The sequence below is a fragment of the Anabrus simplex genome, chromosome 9, assembly GCF_040414725.1.
Source record: "Anabrus simplex isolate iqAnaSimp1 chromosome 9, ASM4041472v1, whole genome shotgun sequence".
Lineage (NCBI taxonomy): Eukaryota > Metazoa > Arthropoda > Insecta > Orthoptera > Tettigoniidae > Anabrus > Anabrus simplex.
The window spans coordinates 52,332,407-52,353,278 of record NC_090273.1 but is presented as its reverse complement, the minus strand read 5'-3'; the positions used below and the strand labels follow the sequence as shown (position 1 = coordinate 52,353,278).

Here is a 20,872-nt window from a genome sequence, read left to right as displayed (position 1 = left end):
AATCAACCTGTTATGAACCTACATACAAAAAAGTTAATAATTTGTTTGGTGGCTGTCATTTAAATTCTTATTCTGTGCCTTTCATGTTTACTCAACAAATCTCTACCTGTGCTCTTTTTTTATGTATGAAAATTTGATACAATACAGACATTCCCCACATTATTTTGTGCCACTTTCGTAAAAAATTTAGTCCATAGTTACGTCCATATTATGAAAAATGTTTGCTCAAATGTATATACATTCAACTGCACAAAAACTGACCTGCAAAGTAATATTTTAATTTTGTAACTTCTTGATACATGAGGATATTCATAAACTGCACAATATGTTAATCCTATTTCAAACAAGGGGATTTTGAAACAAGTCATCTTCTGTAATGGTCAATTTTTGTGTGGTTTGGTGTGCATTTTTATGACATAAATCCTAGCCCTGGTTATCATACATGGCCTTGATCTCATTTACTTGAGGAGTTTTCTTATGTTCTTGTGAGTGAACATGCAGATGAAACAGGTTCGAACGAAAATGCATTAATGCAATGATATTAAACTACCAAAAATGAGAATGGACTGGAATTCCTGTAATTTTTAGTCAGTCTACCTGTCGACTATAGCATTTGTGAAGACATAGGGAAGAGGTGATTCACCTCGAGTAAAGCAAACAGACTAAAAGTCTATAGCAAAGTGGAAAACTATATATGTGCCAATATCAATTCCTGCAAAACCAAACATGAGAACAACTATTCATAATTTCCTGTTTTAAAAGTGTCTATCAGGGATTTTGTTGTCAGGTAGTAGGTTTAGTTGCACTACAAGAGGCTGGGAGGGTCATCGGGGGGGGGGGGAAGAGGTCAAAGATGACCCAGTATTTTCCTTTTAAAAACCTGGCAACCTTAATGAGGAAGGATAAATAAATATATCACACCAAAGCTATGTCATTCCACTGACATGGAAAGTATAGTGGAAAGTAAACTAAAATGAAAATAATTTTAAGACTTACTTATCCAAATGAGTTAAATGCAGGCTTTCTTCTTTAATTTTAATACCCTGTGTATTATCCTGCAAATAAATAAAGAATTTGTCAAGATTAACACTAATAACATTAAAGTAAATTATATTCACTTAAAAGTACAGCAGCAACTATTTTTTAACTACTTTTAGAGTATATGATAGTCAATACAATTAATAAATTAAATAAATAATTATAGATAACTCTTCAAAACTGAAAAAGAATATTAATGTTTGTATTAGAGGGAAGATGGCAGAAATACATATGCTGTATATATATATCTAATAGAACTGTTGATAGAAACACACTGAGCAACTGTTTCAAGGAGAAGAAATAGACAAAAATGTAATAGAAGTGAAAGAAGCTGTTAATGGATGGCTTGGTAAATAAATTATGACATTAGATCATGACAGATCACTGATGGAAATAAGTAGGAACATGGCAGTAGGAACTGATGATGTATTCTCAGAATTACTGACTGCTAGGAAGATGATTCCAAGATGTTAAATTAAACTCTAAAGAGAAAATACAGTGAAAATACTATTACCTCGGCAACAAGCATGGACAAGCTACTCACCCTCACAAGCTAGTCATTAAATTTTATCCTGCACCTTATCCTTATGGCCCATGACAGCCATCTCAGTTGCAAAAGTTCCATGTCTGCTGTTTTTCAGAAATTTATCAGCTTTAATAATGTACTTGTCATGAAAATGAACACCACACACAGAACTTTGCAGTGAGATTTCCACCCTTCTGGTGAATAGTGTCTGTCCACTTCCAAACATTTTGCTCTTTTTTGGGTGGTATAAAGAAATGTCTTACCGCATTATTGACCTTGTAACCCGACATACAGCCCATTACAGAACAACAAGGAATCTTTCCATCACAGCAATAAGAATGTACTAACAGAATATAGAAACTCATTCAAATGCCGTGCTGACTAAAAATGAAAGAGTATACTACATGGAATACTCAATCATTATGCCACCAAAATGCCATACCTAGTTTTGTAAACATAAGCAGTATCTGGCCAAATCTAGCCCTTGGGAAGAGCATAAAAATTTATTCATCACAATTATTGTTGAAAAATCTGGGGTTCTTAATGGTGAGATGCCAATTGTAATAGGTTCAGCTGTTCAAAGTGCATAAACAATAGAACAATTACCTTCAGATTCCATTTGTTTTATTCTGTGTGGAGGTATGAAGCATTATTTTCAATCAATGGAATGTAACATGAACATTCACAGATTCACTAATGTTAAAAAGAAACTTATACAAGATACAGCATTTGTATATGATGATGCTGGATTTAGAATGTTAAACTAGAAGTATTTTTTTGTACTATTTTCTTTCCATGGAATTGCTTGCTGTACTCTTGTTGTTGTTGTTCTTGGATAATTATCTTTTCACTTTACTTTATTATCCCACCACTGTAAGTGATCATTGCCACTGGGATATTTCCGAATTGTGATGTATTTTTTAATAACAATAATAATAATAATAATAATAATAATAATAATAATAATAATAATAATAATAATAATAATAATAATAATACTGAGCTCGATAGCTGCAGTCGCTTAAGTGTGGCCAGTATCCAGTTTTCGGGAGGTAGTAGGTTCAAACCCCATTGTCGGCAGCCCTGAAAATGGTTTTCCGTGGTTACCCATTTTCACACCAGGGAAATGCTGGGGCTGTACCTTAATTAAGGTCACGGCCGCTTCCTTCCCACTCCTAGCCCTTTCCTGTCCCATCGTTGCCGTAAGACCTATCTGTGTCAGTGCGACGTAAAACAACTAGCAAGAAAAAAAAAAATCGGCTAGCAACTGCCATGCCAAAGTTTAGTTTTGGCAAGACAATGGTAAGTGTATGGGCACGCAGAGAAGTGATAGCACTTTCTCTTCTATATGATAGGATATTAAAATATCTAGCCATGTTTAACTCAGTATGGAATGCAGACCATACACCCAGCAACTGACTGCTGATTGCCAAGCAGCCAATAAAAACCTAATTGCAACAAAAGTCGACAGTTTCAGTTGGAGGAGCCTTTGTAGGAGGGTAATGGAGTAAATGCCACTGGAATTCCATTACGAGGGACAGGTCAGCAACATACCCTGTAAGTGATACCAGGTGGATGAGCATACTTGTATGAATGGTTGGAATTAAAGATGGCTGGCAGAGGATCTTACAACAAAATGGCAAACACAAAGGATCACCATTAGATGGAATATTGCTGGTGGTGAGGCAAGGAGAAATCACCTCACTATCTTCCCAAAACCAGGCCATTAAATGAACAATTAAAATGGAGGAATTTCATGGTAACTGCCCAGTACTAGAACTAGTCTCACCTCCAACACTATCAGATGACTTCAGAATATGGGCAGTTGCAGTTTTATCTATTCTGTAAAATCACCAAAAGATGAAATAAAGTACTAGAACTGATTATTATAATGATGATAATAAGGGAAGGAAGCCCATAGGGTATTGGACGACCAATTTTTAAAAAGATGCATCAATATACCCATCTAAACCATGATGAAAAATAGTCTTATATGAAATTACAAGGTTCTAGCAATTAAATTTAAAATATTGACATACTTCATGTAAAATAGATTCCATTTTTAAATAAAGGTAAATAAAGCTTAACATGAGTACATGTTTCTAGAACCAAATTAGTCACCAGATGGAACAGATGGAAGTTAACGGATTTGCTAACATAATGTCATTATATAATAACAGAAGCAAGACTAAATGTTGGAGGTCAGAAGGATTTTTCATTCGAGAACAGTATTATTTCAAATAAAAACACAAACCAAAATACAGAGGAGATGAGGACACTAATGTTGGAAGCAGGTGGAAGATAGAAGTAAAAGGAAGAGAGGGTGGTAGGAAAAGGAATGGAATTCATAAAGGATGTTTTGTAATTTTGTACAAAGTTATGAATACATATGCCATCTATATATATAAAAGCAAGTCGGGCTGGAGCGATGTATATATAAATATTTAAAAATGAAAAAAGACGTGAATTAATGAGGCACTTCCAGAAATCTCAGAAATTTGAAACTTGGTACGAGGGAAACTGATGACCCCCGGATCCCTAGAAAAATCGGAAATTCTCAAAATTCCCTGAAGGGGGCACGCTGGGGGGCTCAAATTTTGGGCTCAGCATAAGAACACAGTCGTATAGTATATCCAAAACGATAACCTATAGGTTTCGTGGGCTTAAAAATTTTCGGGAATTTCCTCATTTTTATCCCCTATCCCCCCAAATCAAGATGGCGGCACAACCTGCCAGACGAGGTAGACAATTGAAATTTGGTGAAATTATAGCTTTTGGTCCCTAACCGACGGGAAAATTCCAAGATGTTCAAATTTTTCACTTTTTACCCCCAAAGATATCGAAATATGGAGGCAATTTTAATGACTGTGCAGACATTCCTTTTGAGTTATTTTTTGGCTAAGCGGTAATTCGTATCACAAAACGGTCGGCACAACGTCACTTCAATTCAGAGTGATCTACAACTTTGGTCCTGTGATATTTTGTCGTATCTCTCTCCCTTATACGTTAAATTTGGCCGTATTTCTGGATTGTTCGTAAATTTGGTGATTATACAAGTATATTTCGTTGTTTGACACACTTGTAAGAATGATAGGATCATCACGTTGGGTGCGCACATTTTCACGATTAAGGGACATATGTGTACCAAATTTCATAATTCTAGCTTATACATAAGTAGATCAAAACGTAATGTAAAATGTTAAAAATGTACCCAAATTTCACCCTATTCAAAATTTGAACTCAATTTACCCCCTTAATGTGGTAGATACGAGGATATGGTGTAGAAACAAACATGTAGAGCGATAAATGAGGCGTCTGATGGCGCAAACCGTTTCTTAATATCATAAACCGTTTAGGAGATATGAATCTCGAAGTGGAAGTCTGCAGTTTTCAACGTGCTCATGCTTATCCGTCATCTATATAAATAAAATCGTAACGACCGTGTGTCTGTACATTGATTATTTTGGCGAAATTTCCATACAGTTATCTGTTTCAGGTGTAATAATGACCATCTGCATCATTTTTAGCTTTGGTGTCTGTTTGTCTGTTTGTCCTTCTATAACTTGAAAACTACTGGATATATTTCCACCAAACTTCGTATTTAGAATCCACCTGTCCTTGGGTAGGTTTTAGCGCAAATATCGTTTCTAAATCCCTGAACTGAGTGGGGATTTTTACGAAACCGAAACCGTGATTTTGCACTCCCTCAATGTATACACAACCGAACTTAATGGAAATCAACCTGCCTTAATGAAAATTAATTTCTAAACCTTTTTTTTCTCATGTACATCATTTCGATAACAGGATTTAGTAAGGGAGATATCATTAACGGACCGTTTTTCGGTACAAATCCCAGCGGACTTAACGCAAGAGCGGGTGCGTGTAAAGCGTACTTCTTACAACTTGAAAACTAACAAGATATTTGAACGAAACTTTATATATAGCATCCATCTGTCCGAGGGTAGGTTTCCTTGGTGTCTGTTAGTTAGTTAGTTAGTTTGTTTGTTTGTTTGTTTGTTTGTTTGTTTGTTTGTTTGTTTGTTGGTCTGTTTGTCTTTCTCTAACTTGAAAACTACTGGATATATTTCCACCAAACTTCATATTTAGAATCCACCTGTCCTTTGGGGAGGTTTTAGGGCAAATATTGTTTCTAAATCCCTGAACTAATTGGGGGTTTATACGAAACCGAAACCGTGATTTTGCACTCCCTCAAAACACACACAACCAAACTTAATGGAAATCTACCTGCCTTAATGGAAATTAATTTCTAAACCTTTTCTTCTCATGTGCATCATTTCAATCACTTACAGGAAAGATAGTATGATCAAACTCTACACGAACATTGGCCCACCCAGTACCCATATGTGAGCCAAATGCTATGTCACATAATTATCCGAAAAGTAATGCAATGTAAGATATTCTTACACAAATTTCAACCTATTCAACGTTTCTGATTCAATGTGACCCATGAATAGATTAGATGCGAACAAATATCATAGGACCAGCCATTTAGATCGCTAAATACTGCGCCTGACGGTACAATCCTTTGTCGATATGACGTACCGTTTAGCAGCAGTTAATCTGTAAATGAAGGTCTGCAATATTGTAAACATTTATATACTTTCGTATGTCCATCTGTATATATTCATTGATGTCGATTTGTAGCGATCGAGAAAGGGTGTGTCTGCTATTGTAATCAGTACTCCCTACACCGACTTTGACTGCTGGCAGTAGGAATGGGGTCCTTCTCCAACTCCTGTGTAACTGGCATTAGTAAGGAGGGCCTACCATTTTAACGAATAATTCACTTTTCGATTTGTCTTGCAGAAGGCAAGGGATCATGCAGTTTTGTTCGAAAGTCCCCTACTCTATTGTGTGTGGCTCTAGGCCAGGGTGCCCGCCATTATAAACAAATGTTCCAATCTAAAATTTGACTAGCATTAGGCATAGTGGCCTGCTATTTTCATGGAAACTCACTAACTCTGTGTGACTGGCAGTAAGCTGGCTAGCAGCAGTAAAAAGGGACTGTCATTATAATGACAACTCAATTTTGACTGGTGGTAGGGAAGTTGCCTGGTATTATAATAAAAACTCCTCAACTGTAACCTGTCTGAAAGTAGGAAATGGGTCTGCCATTGTAACTAAAACTCCCGAAATCGATTGTGACCGCGCAGTAGGCATTGGGGCCTGCAATGATAATGTAAACTTCCCAACTCGATTGTGAATGGCAGTAGGCAAGTGAGCCTGTCGTTATCATCACAACTCCGCAACGCTCACTTTACATTGGAAACAACGTATGTGGACCTCCCCATGCTATTTCTCGGATAAGGCTAAGAGACATGCAATTTTAAAACAATCTCATTTGCTGCACGCACAGTCTTTACGTCGATATCCGTGTACAATGCAGAATACCGTAGCGAAGCACGGGTACATTTGCTAGTAACATATAATGTTCACACATCTACAGTAATACATTTTGATACCTAACTGCATTTGATCAGGAAGGGCATAAATTATATCAGTACAGGCAAGTCTGGTCCCGTCTTGGCTGTGAGCCAGAAGTTTACAATACTTTATTTCAATAATTTGTCATTATTTTCTTGCTTTGAGGAGTGTCAAATTTTTAATAAGGCGAGCCTGCTGCAGATTAAACTGTGAGCCTCTAGCATTCTGCAATATGATAATTGAGGCTTCAGCATGAGCAGATTCTTGAAACTACAAACTCCTCAACAAAGTTCCACCAATAGACATTCATCTTACATGAGCCATGATATAAGCATATTTCATTCAAAATTATGTTTTAACTGGAAGTTCTTAAATACAGGTATGGATGAAATATTTAAGGAATGCAAGAAAAGGAGCACATTACAAAGTATTAGTGTAGTAAGGTGGAATTGTTTTAACAAATTTTACTGTAGATTTTAATACGATGCTAACAGTCCACAATCAGTAAATATTTCACCAACGAACAGATAATATTGTATATAAAAATACTATAGAGTAAAATCATTAGAAATACACTGTTAAAACATCAAGGATCACATTAAAACATTGTGATACTCACGTCGATTTCAATGTGTCCATTGTCCAACTCCTGATTAGGTTTAGAAGAGCTGCCAGCAGTATCTGTTCTGCCTGCAGAGGATATAGAATAATATTAATTAATAGATAATAACTGTTAAAATTAGTACATCTATACACCAGCCATTTGATTTCTGTGAACCAGATTGATCTAATAATGATAAATTACCAGGTATTCAGGACTACAAAGAAAGTGTTAACCAGAATGCACAGTATACAAGAAAATCTTCTACATACTGGAATACTAAAAAATATTTGCTTATATATAGAAACTCAATGAACTATACCTTAGTTATCCAGATTCGCAACTATCCAGATAAGTTTACTATGTCAATACGTAAAGTAAGCTTTGAGACTTTATAATTGTTTTATATGTCGTACTGTATGTTTCTTTTATTACTCTATGTGCATCTGTCTTTTAAAAATTTTGAATTTGACTATCTCGATTTTTGCTAATCCAGATGACATGTAGTACCAATTAGTTTGGAAAATCGAGTTCTTGTTGTACTAAAAGCCATTTCTTGTATTGACATTCACGTTATCCTTACCCTTATGATTATCTCAAAAGGATAAAAGTCATAGAGATTAAGAGTATAACAATCCCCAAACCCTTATTCATAAGAGAAACTTTTAAATTACTTACAAGCGAAATGATAATTTATGTGATGTAAGAACATTCTCTTGTTATGGAAGTTCTTTCTGCATACCGTACATGTGCTCAAGGGGGTCCTGCTGTGTGTTTTACTATGGTCATCAAGATCTGATTGTCTTTGATAAAGTCTCTTGCACACCAAATATGGGTATAACTCTTGACCAGGGTGATGAGCCTGCAAGTGTTTCCTCAAGCTCTTAGTTGTAATGTACTTTTTTTTACAAAATGTACAACTTAGGTGATTTCTACTCCTGAGCTTTCTCAGATGGTTTTTCAGACTTGTAGGAAAATGAAAATTTTTTGGACAGTGAGAGCAGGGGTACCGCTTTCGTCCAGGGTGGCATTCTGCTATATGTGATTGTAGCTGGGAAATACAGGTGACCTTCTGACTGCAGTAAGGACATGCTCGAAATGGTTTCTTGTCAGGTAATCCATCTGCACCAGTCATCCAATCCATAGTTCCAACTTCTCTAGAAAAGAAAAAAAAAAAGCCACTTACAGGACAGTTCAAAACTCAGGAAACAACTTCAAGATCCAGTATGTGGAAAATGTTGTGAGTTGTACTAAGGGGGAAAATAATGGGGTTATCAGCCTACAATAACATATTCCAGTCTGGACTTTGAAATGTGTACCAATCATTCTGGTCTAAGTTACTGAATGTTTGAAGTTTCCCAAACATTTTTTATCTGCAAACATTGTTATTATTTGTAGTTTTATACGTCTTATCAGTAATAATTCCTTCAACGGGCGAGTTGGCCATGCGGTTAAGGCCGCGCAGCTGTAAGCTTGCATCTGGGAGATAGTGCATTCGAACCCCACTGTTGGCAGCCCTGAAGATGGTTTTCTGTGGTTTCCCCACTTTCACACCAGGCAAATGCTGGGACTGTACCTTAATTAAGGCCTTGGCCTCTTCCTTCCCAGTCCTAGCCCTTTCTTATCCCATCCCATCGTTGCCATATGACCTATCTGTGTCAGTGTGACATAAAGCAAATAGCAAAATAAAATCCTTCTTTGTACAACACCTCATATCTCCCTTAAGCAAAGTACTTCAGTTCCTCTTTCATTAACATTTGATATACTGTACAAAGGCATCTTTAATTTTATTATGGAAAAGTGTAACATGTGTTTATATGCTTGACAATTATTAAATGTACTTAAGTAAACAATCAACGTAAATATCCATAATCTATATATTAAAAGAGTATACTAAAAGCAGCTTTGGCAAATCCTTCTGTCCGTTCTACTGGACCAATTTGCTTAATTTTTGTTTTATTCCCTCTGGAGCTGCCTGCTGGTGAATCATGAGACATTGATAGGTCTCTAATTTCAGCCACCTTTGAGTAATCATAAAATCAAATCATTAAATGATCACTCCAGTAATTGCAGGCAAAGGCTTACCCTAACCTGCAATACATTCTGTACTTAGTGGGTTGCTAAGCAATTAACACTTTAATTAATATTTTAATATATTTGTGACTTTCATCCTCAGTAAAGTGAATGCATGCAGCCATGTTTGATTACTACCTGTCAAGCCAGAGAGTATACACTTCCCATCATTATGGAAGAATATTATTCTTTGCTAAATTCTCTTTGTTTCTCTGACCTTCCCCAGCTTCTTAATATACTCAAAGATTGCAGAACTTTCCTAATAACTTACATGCTGCTAATAGAAAACATCGACCTACACACAGATGGAAATGTAGGCCTATCAAGTTGATTAGCCTTCTGTATGACCATTACCAATAATAAAGCACAGAGATAACCTCTTAGAAAAGAGGGTGTCTACTTACCCAAACCAGTATTCAGCCATGACCAATTGTATGTTGCACTATCTCAGGCAAGATCGTTTGAGATCCAGATACCCCAGTGAATATTGTATGGAAAGAAGTGTTATAAACTACATTATGAATGAATCAGTTATGTACTGGTATTAAATGTTCATAAAACTATTGAAAAGGGCAGGAAAAACAATATTACTATGACAGGCATATCAAGACGAGTTTTCTGACCTATTTATAACAAATGCCGCGGAGCAGCATGGATCGACTACTACTACTACTACTACTACTACTACTCTCTTCAACCAATGTAAGTTACACATGCCAGGCCTATCACAAAACACTGAAAAAAGAATTCTCAAACTAAGAGTGTTCACAGAAAAGGATCCAGACATAGGAAGCAAAAAGCAAAACCATATATAAGCTAATCCACTTGAAGCATGACTGACTGACTGACTGACTAGTAATCACATTTTTTTCACTACCAATTACAACCAATAACTTACCCTTGTAATGGTGTTGAAATTTGGATTTCCTTTTTAAATTCATCAGAATTTTTCAAATCCTGAAATATTGAAACAGCATTATTAACTACTATTTAACTTCTATAACAAGACAGGGTCTTTATGAATAAAATCACTATAATGTATTTATTAGAATCAATAACAGAATAATTTTTTTCTAATTAATATATATGAGCCAGAGAAGTCTTTAGGAGGCACATTACGTTGCTACGCGTACAATATCTTGTATCTGACAATACTCTTGCTAACAATTATTTTCTTTAAGGCTGGTCACGCCTCCCAACCACATAGAGATATGCAGTCCTTTAGGACAATTTTCACTGTGTTCATTGTCATATGTTAACAGGCATACAAAATTGAACTTCAAATACATTATACTATATGAGTGCGTAAATATGTCATGCAAACATTCCTACAGTGCTATACAGCAAGGTTCATTTTCCTTGAGTATGACTGGTGCAACCAGTGCTGTCATTTTTAACATATCCCTCCATTTGGAACTTCATTCCTTACCACCCAGGACTTCATAGATGTAACCTTGCTGAACATTTCCATTCCTCTGCCCTTGTGCAGTAAAGCAAACACATGATATATTCTTGATCTCTCAGGTATTTCCTCAGCTGTACGATTGTTTTGTCTGTTTCAAATGGATTGATATGCAGTTCTGCGAGGCAGCGATGTTGAATATACTCACAGTCCCTCACAGTGCTGTCATGGCACGGGTCAAGGCTTTTAAACATATAATTTATATTAAGACATTGTAAAAACGCTTCCCAGGAAGCTTAGAGAATTGATAAGCCTTCACAATTGTGGCTAGTATAAAGCATACTGTTAGGAATGCCCTTGCCATTTGGAGAATTTGTTTATCTGCCTTAATAAGAGTTGTTTTGGAAATGTTTAACATGAACAGTTTGAAATGGATGTATGAGGATTGATCTGATGAAATGGTTGATAACTGTGAATTTTCAGTGGGTGGTGTTGCAGATGCATCACAGTGATAGTTTCTAGGTTTCCTTGTAAATTTATTAAGACTCTGGAGGTGTTACAATTTAGGATCTAATTTCTACATTGCTCTGATCATGTTTTCCTTTTATTATTATTATTATTATTATTATTATTATTATTATTATTATTATTATTATTATTATTATTATTATTCAAATTTATCACAAAATAAAAATTTAAATCCTTTACTGACTACTCCTTGCTTTCCAAATGTATTAATTTTCCACTGACTTAAAAAATTAAATACAAATATAATAAACTCTTATTTCATCCTGACTCCCATAATAACTTATTAGAGCAACAGGGCCCATTGTTCATGAACTAGGATATCAGAAAACCATCTCACAAATTACACAGAAATTAAGAAAGTGGTTACAAGATCAAATGCTACAAAACTTTCCTATTTTTCAAATATGAGGAATTGGACAATGATCTTCACTGAAGAGTAAACAGATGCTACTGAACCCTGATTTCCTTCTGCAGTAGTAAGTCAGTTTTGAAATAACTAGTACAACATGGGATGAAAGGCAAATGTAGTAGAATGACTTCACTTAATTAGACAAAACAGAATTACAATCTTCATGCCTTCCGAATTCCTACCTCAGATCTTTGTTGAGATTCTAATGAAATGGATAAACAATCTTCCAACTGTTGTTCTTCAAGTTCCCAATCTCTAGCTTCTTCTTTTATGATCACCTCTTCTACTTGAGGTAAATCATCTGCCACCCTGTCTTCCATGTCTGTAGTTTCAGTATGTACAGCAATAGGTCAGACATACATTTTCACACTGCCAAGTACCTGGAATAAATAAAAGTCTGATAAGAAAAGCATAATGAATTGATACTAAAATACTTACAATTTAACAGAAGATTAAAGGAACAGTGCTGCTAGTTATACCTTTCTTTTCTCTAAAATTCTACAAATTATCTCTTGTTCACTCTGTGTACCGTGGCTCCATTCAAACTGCATTTCCATAGGAACTCTAAGTTAGACTGGAGAGGCAGGAAACCATGCAATAATGTTAAACTAGGAGTAGAGGATGAAGAGACTGACAAATAACATTATGAAGAGATGTTATGTATGGTACAAAGAAAACAAAATAAAATTTGCTCCATGAAAACGATAGAATCTTTCGATGGTACTACAGGTTTTTTTGAAGTGTGAGATGAACAAGCAGAATTGATCAACTCATACACTATGTATGTATTCATATCTGAAAGCCTGATGCAAATTACTTCCAGAACCACCTCTTGGGCTGATGACCTAGATGTTAGGGCCCTTTAAACAACAAGCATCATCATCATCATCATCAAGAACTACCTCTTTATCATGTATGCAACATCTCCTTTGATGCTGTTTATGACCATTTTATCAAGAGAGTAGAATCCCAGTGTGTCTCAGCCTGTGGTGAATGGCAGAAAATATCCTGTCTGGAAGACATTGTTGAGATTATATGCCCACCCTGTAAATGGAAAATTGTTAATTTTACAAAGTTGAATTCACCTTACTATGGAGTGATTGATGCACCAAGGACATAAGATACAATGGACAGCTTATCAAGCAATCAGTCTCAAGGAGAAACTGAACAACAAGCTTCCTTAAGAAATATTACACTCAATTTATAATATGTCATCTAAAAAAAATAATTAATGAGGTAAAAGGATAATTAAACTCCATGAAAAGAGCAACTTGTTGGATGCAGTATCTCTGCATCTGTCTCTTTACACAATCCAGAGCAAAATGTAGCTTCCACTAAGCCTCAGTCTTATTTATGACTGTACCAGTATGAAAGGTGCTGAGGTATGGGTAGAAGAGTGCAATTACTCTCTGATGGCACAACACCTTCATTGCACACTAAATAAGTTTTGTATGCAGACAAGTCCATGTAAGTGAGAAGGGAGGAATGTTCACATTGCTGGTTGCTATGAAAGTGTTCACATCGGCTCCTGATAATTGAATGCCCTTGTCAATGCTTCTCCTTCTACCGTCAGCAAGTTAGTGGGCAAATACATTAGTATGACAGGACTTTATTTTGCTCCCAGTAGCACAGCAGTAGTTACACCCTCCACTACCTTCATTCACCTCTTTTCCCCTCCAAGCCTGTGGCTTTGCATATGTTTGTGCTATCAAATGGTAACAGTACTCCACTGAGTAAAAACATTCAGAGCATAACTACCAGTTGTATGCATAAGTCTTTTCCGGTTTTACTAAGAGATGGCGCCAGTGAACAGTACGCAGCGTATGAATTTGACACATACGTCAGTTTGTTCATCTGACATTAACCTACCAACACACACAAATTGAGTCCGCCAAACACTAGCGTCTGTGTTGTATCATTCAGTGATCATGTCGACGTTTGTGCCTGAAAAACATTTGCGGCACGCATTGCTTTTCTTATTTAATTAGAAGGGAAAAGCTGTGGAAAGTCATCATTTGCTGGTAGAAACATACGGTGAACTCGCTCCACCAATTAGAAGATGTGAGACATGGTTTCGACAATTGAAACGTGGTGATTTCGATGTGAAAGACAGCGCGCTCTGGTAAACCACAAAAGTGCGAAGATGAGTAACTGCCTGGTGAAACCGTTAATGCACAACACTATCGCCAACGAATGATTAATTTAATTCATGCATTGATCGAAAGACGACCGGAATGGGTCCAGAAGACGTGGCAAAGTGATTTTACTACATGACAATGCGCCGTCTCACACAGCAAAACCAGTGAAAGACACCTTGAAATCGCTTGGATGGGACACCCTTCCGCATCCGTCGTACTGCCCCGACCTGGCGCCATCTGACTATCACCTTTTCGCATCAATGGGGCACGCGCTCGCAGAGCAGCACTTCAGCAATTTCCAGGAAGCTGGAAAATGGCTCGACGCATGGTTTGCCGCACAAGACAAGCAGTTTTTCTGGCATGGTATTCGTAACTTACCTGAAAGATAGGTGAAGTATGCAGAAGCCGTTGGCCAATATTTTGAATAAACAAAAAATGTATTTCCCTTGAAAATTACGTGTCCTCTTTATCACAAAACCCGCCAAAAACTTATGCATACATCTGGTAGTGTGGCTGAATGTTACAGCAGGTGCTAGTCTTTCTGGCCCAGTGAGAAAAGCGGTGACAAACTATCCTGCCTTTGTAAGACTCTACCATCAATTTTTACACTTTTCCTGTAATTGCATTACCTCTAGTGGTGCTTTTAGAGGATCCAACCAGCCTCTGGGCTAAATAATTAACAGTGAAAACAGGGCGTTTTCTTCTCTGTCAGTTATAAACGTACTTGCATTTATACCTAGAAACAAAACAAACCTTACATTCGGAAACCATTCATAATTTCACTAAATTCTGCTGTTCTATAATAATGAGGTACCACATAAAAAAGAAAAGCTGGGCTGAATAACTCAGACAGAAGAGCGCTGGCCTTCTGAGCTCGAGTTGGCAGGTTCGAACCTGGTTCAGTCCAGTGATATTTGAAGGTGCTTTATTACATCAGCCTTGTGTCAGTAGATTTACTAACATGTTTCCCGCGGGGCAAAATTCTAGCACATCGGCGTCTCCGAAAACCATAACATAGTTAGTAGGAGGCTAAATGAATAACTTTATTATTACAAAAGAAAAGATGCCATCACTACTGTCACGGACAAGTACAGAGTACAAAACATTTCAACTGGGCACATCGTAATTTTCAGTGAATAAGATATCGTATAGCATGCTTTATTATTTTTTTACAATCGGATTTAGGTCGCACCGACACAGATAGGTCTAATGGCGGCGTGATGAACTGTTGAGTGTTCTATTAAATAGTTACTATTCAAAAGTGTAGTGTATCTGATGGACTGTTGTGTGCGCTGTTGCTACTACTACTACTGTTATTAATCTATTATGTAGTCTAATTGATGGATTGTTGACTCCTGTTATTATTATTATTATTATTACTATTATTATGTGTTTATCTATTTAAACAGTGAACGTTGGTGTGGTGAGTGAAGTGGAAGAGGTAATATACACGGGACCCCGGTGGAAAGGTATGTACTCCACGCTAGGAGTGGCCAAAATCCCTGTTGATAGTACTGGTAGTGTCAAGCCGGTCGTAAAAGCAAATCGTCTCATCTCTATAGACTACTGACGACATTATCTGAATCAAATGCTAGGACGTCGCCACTATGCGTCACATGCCAGCGTGATAAATACGCAAGGGTTGTCGTAACATGGGAGGCGAATATTACAGAAACATGCCTCTACATTTCGTTTCACGTCGCTCAACGTCGGCACTATGCCAGAAGGCTATAACGAACAGGCGAAAGCACTTGAGAAGAGGCGGGTCGGCGTCGGTGTAGTGCTGGAAACTCGCTTAAGTGGGAAGAAATCATAGGGCATCGTATGCTGTTATAAAGTGATATACACCGAGAGAAAAGGAAAAACCAACACCAAGAAAGAATGATGTTAGGGAGGTGGAATTTGCGGAATGTGGCGACGGAGTAATGGCACTGATTTGAAGATGCGTGTCATATAGCAATGGATAAGCCGTACCGAGTTCAAAGAGTACTCCCCAACATACAAATTAATATTGAGTATAACCACAGTGGGCTGCAATGCACACGCGGATTCTTGCATGTGTAGTGTCGCACAGACTCAGAAAATATTAGTGCTGAGGTACAGTATCCCACGCCTGTTCCCATTGCACCGCCATCTCATCGATGAAGATAAAACTGGAATTCAAGAGGACAGACTGGGACCAATATTGATTTATAGGAAGATGAATTAGGGATTCGAATGATTTATCAACGGAAATGTTCGATCAATTTGTAAGTTCTCTGAAATCATTTGACTAGATAAACAACTGAGAGGGAACTTGCAACCTGGGAGACAGCCCTAAATGCAGATCAATGACGACTAATTTATTGATTGATTGATTGATTTATTGACTGATTGGGACAGAAGGTCCCTGTGGTCATGCATGAAGGAGAGCAGGACAGGTTGGTGAGTTGCTGCACATGAGCAACAATTGCAAGATACGGTTCCCCATACCCTCTTCAGTTCTACGTCGGACAAGCATACGTCCATTACTCATGCCCAAGCAGAAGCGGCTTTAATCAGTGAATACCACATCTCATCAAAACGCTTTCTAAACACTTCGTTTGCGACAGCACTGCAGGCGTGCTCTGCAGAGAACAGGGGTGGGTGGTAATATATCCAGAGGAACGCGTGAAAGAAGACATGCCTCCAGTAGACGATTTCCGATAGTTCGACGAGAGACTCCAGCTGCACTCAAAACTCGAATGCGTGTTGATGTGCCTTATACTCCACCACTGCAGTTAGATTAATGCGTTAATCTTCGCGTACAGTGCATTGAAGAGGCTATCCCGAACCTGGTCGACGATGGTGTACGCCTTCGTTTTGATATTGCAGAAAACACCCGTGAACCGTTGCACTATCTCGCCCCAGTATTTCGATAATTTCTCTATATTACCAACCTCCTCGGAGGTCTACTATGCAACCCCTAAAAGGCATTTAACTGCATTCGCTGCCAGTCTGTTGTCGTGGCATGGCAAACTACTGCGTACGCCAGATCTCCATATGATAATGGACACACTATTTCCATTTCGCCAAACGCGAACGTTGAACTTTACAGCTTTACTATAGTGCTTCTTGTGGCAGAATTCTGAATTACTATGACGCTGTAGCCGCAATCGTTCACTTGCACGGACAAGTCTTATGGCCTCTTCTATTGTGGAGTTTCCCGCTTACATCCTTCGAAGTGCTGCTTCTTCCATTTCAGCCAGTGTACAGTAGTACGCACGAAATTGCGAAGGGCGCCAGCATTGTTGTGTTTTTAAAGTTCGGTAGTTCTGTCTCCAAAGTCCAGCGGAATAATGAGCGTCTAATGAAGATAATCTGCACAGCAGATGGGAATAAAATCCACTTCTTTGGCACCTCCACCCAGCAATCAGTTCGACCAAAGATGCTTTCTGGACAATGTTCGACGAGAAAATCTCTAAAATACCTCTTGAAGACTGCCTCGTAGTCTCAGGAGGTCTCAATGGACGCGTCGGACGTAGGTCGTACCGTACGAAACAGACACGACGCAACACCAACCAATCATTAGGAATGTACGTAGCATGCCACCAAAAATCGAAAATTCAGTATGAACATGACCAGCGAGAAGCAAATAGTAGCACTTCCGAGAGGAGGCTGACGTCATAGTAAGAATACCAATGCCAGATTTATAACCACAGTTGAAGAAAGATGGACGAAAGTGACAGAAACTGGAAGCTATACGCTTCAATCGTACATATCCTTGACCAAGATTCGGTACGCAAGAAGAAACACTTACGGTATATAATTAGTTTCCCACCGATACAAATATCGCCTCATTGGAGCGCTGAAGGCGAAGAAGATAGTAATAACGACAAAACCCAGTAAACTCAAGAAACTTGACGTGTGTGAAAAAGAACGTAGTATCTACTGACTCTTTAAAATTAAGAAATTAAGAGTTATTCCGCATCAACGACGTGGGATGCAGCAACCCGGTTAAGATTACCTTTCGGTCAGGTTGTTCAAGGGGGAAACTATTTCGAAAGGATCTCGACTAAGACTTTCTCCCACATACCAATGTTGTGGTAGGAACCCTCAACTCGCTTCGGGTTAACAATTTACTGCAATTGTCTTTTAGCAATCGCCATTATTTGACAGACGGAATGTAGAGAAAGTTCGTACACCTATAGCGATGTTACGACTGCAGATCACGTGACAGTAACTATGCCATTAATTGCAAATGTGAAAATCGATGTAATTGATGTAGATCCCTGTGGAACTCCCTTTCTTTGACGCAATACGGTATTTAGAAGAAAAGACTAGCTACTCTAACAAGAAATAAAAACGTCACTTTTTTTTTACAATTTGCTTTACGTCGCACCAACACACACAGGTTTCATGGCGAGGATGGGATAGGAAAGGGCTAAGAGTGGAAAGGAAGCGACCGCGGCCATAACTAAGGTACAGCTCCAACATTTACCTGGTGTGAAAATGGGAAACCACGGAAAACTATCTTCAGGACTGTCGATAGTTGGGTTCGAACCCACTATCTTCCGAATGCAAACTGATAGCTGGAAGCTAAGGATATAGAGTTGTCGCATATAAACACCCTCAGATGCCACTGAACTCAGTAGGATACGATCATGCGATATTTCGTTCCTTGTGAAACATCTACTAGGATTTCTTTTAATTCGCTCGCAGTTATGCGACCTTAACCTACGGCAAACTCGCTGGGTTACTTTAGTCTTATCTTGTAACCTATCAATACGGTGGTATATATATATACAGGGGTGGCCACTAACCTTAATTTTGGGAGCCGCAAATTTAGGAGACGAAACTGGGAGCATGTTTAGAAAATGGTTTATAAAATGAAGAGACGTTTTTCGTTTTATAACAAATGAAGGAACCTTTATTTTCTACACTACACAGAATATTGTTCAGGTACACATCAAGGAATGAAATTTTACTTTTGAGAAGTGCTTTTTTGAGTGTTCATTTTTGCCGTTACGAGTTTTGTTGAAATCTGGCTGATAATTGGTAAGCCCAGTTCGCACAAGTTAACTTAAATGTTCATCAGTTAGTTAAGATCGATATTTAGATTTAATGAATTTAAGCGTTGAGTACAGTGATTCATACACACATGTAGTCCCAAAGATTGAGATAAGTCTCTTAGCACACTCTTTTGTTAGTGGGTATTTTTCTTCTGGAGCATTCTTCCAAAAGTCTATGGTAGAAACGCCACTTCGTTTGAGTCCTTTTACTCCTTCATCCTCTTGCAGTTCTAGTAGCTCCACCTCTACAGCTGCTGTATCCTTTGTTATTGGTGATGAAACAGGACAGCCATCGCCCACAACATCATCAGCAAAAGGATTTTTCAGGAATGAAAATGAAGGTTTAAGTGATCTCAAATCATTAAATAACGTTAAGCCGCACATCGCTGCTACTAACTGCCGCCGGCCGCGAGATGATGTTGGTTTCCATTAATTATATGAATTAATTTTACTCTAAGCTTGGTGTCAAGAGCCGCACGAGACTGACTCAAGAGCCGCATGCGGCTCGCGAGCCTCGTTGTGGGCAGCCCTGATATATAAGTATGTAGAGGAATATTGGAAATGATCATAAACGTTTCCAAAAACTTTAAACATGGTTAGTTTTGTTTAATTTATCAAATAGGACACACTCTTAAACTTGAAATGCCGGGCGGAATGGCTCAGACAGTGAAGGCACTGATCTTCTGACCCCAACTTGGCAGGTTAGATCCTGGCTCAGTCCGGTGATATTTGAAGGTGCTCATGTCGGTAGAATTATTGGCACGTAAAAGAAATCCAGCGGGACTACATTCCGGTACCTCAGCGTCTCCGAAAAATCGTTAAAGTAGTCAGTGGGACAAAAAACACATAAAATTATTATTAAACCTGAAATTACTTGTTACCGCACGATGTGTTCGTTTCTTGTAGTACTTCTGTGATAAAAACGTCTGTGCTGGATATTCTGACACGTTTTTCGTTTCTCACACAATCTCCCGCATTTTCCCCTTCCAGGTTGGCAAATTTCCCGGTTGACCTGCAATTAAAAGCTCTCTGTGTGCTTTGTTGCGAATGATCTAGCTCCAGTATGTGCAGCATGGTACTTACTGTTAGTGATGTGAAGTGATCGACTATCAAACACGACGCAACGGCAAGGAGGGACAATTTGAGAGGGCTCAGATTATTGGTTTCTACGGAAATGGGTCCCTTAAAACCGTAGCCGGACAAAAATTCGACATGCATCAAAGTTAAAACGTAGGTCCAGATCCTCGTAGAAATGGCATCGACGGTGCAGGATGATCGAAACATGTTTCTAGCAATCTGAAGGGACCTTCGAACAACGCAAGCGCCAATTCGAACAAATGTGGCATACCACGTTACGCTAAAAATCGTACCTTCAAGTCGGAGTATCTACGGCCTTCTGAATTTAAATTACATTCTTCATTCGTGACCATTATGGACAGACTGCCGGGATTTCTAGGTATTACCCTTACCCGATCCGAGATAGTCCTACCAAACAGCGAATACTCTATTGCAGGCGACTCTGGTCCGTATCCGGGCCCCGATGCCTTTTTCCCGGACTGAGAGTGAACAGGTTTCCTACTTGCTCCACAGACGGCAGTGTTTTCTTCATTCTCCGACCTCTTCCCTGCTTCAGTAGTTAGCTGTCGCTTGCTCCGCACACGCGCTGTTCATACGCCAGTGTA

The 20,872-nt window shown here is 38.3% G+C and overlaps 1 protein-coding gene across 1 annotated transcript in view; it reads right to left on the bottom strand.

Annotated features, from left to right (window-relative positions):
* Positions 1 to 662: 662 nt before the first annotated feature.
* Positions 663 to 20,872, bottom strand: part of LOC137502153 (oocyte zinc finger protein XlCOF19-like) — a 31,505-nt gene continuing 11,295 nt past the window's right edge. Inside the window, exons 2-5 of the mRNA XM_068229143.1 lie at positions 12,205 to 12,402; positions 10,582 to 10,640; positions 8,391 to 8,767; positions 663 to 712 (exon numbers count right to left, since the gene is read on the bottom strand). Coding sequence (XP_068085244.1) covers positions 663 to 712; positions 8,391 to 8,767; positions 10,582 to 10,640; positions 12,205 to 12,342 — 624 coding nt within the window. The 5' untranslated portion in view covers positions 12,343 to 12,402. The remainder of the gene's footprint in view (positions 713 to 8,390; positions 8,768 to 10,581; positions 10,641 to 12,204; positions 12,403 to 20,872) is intronic.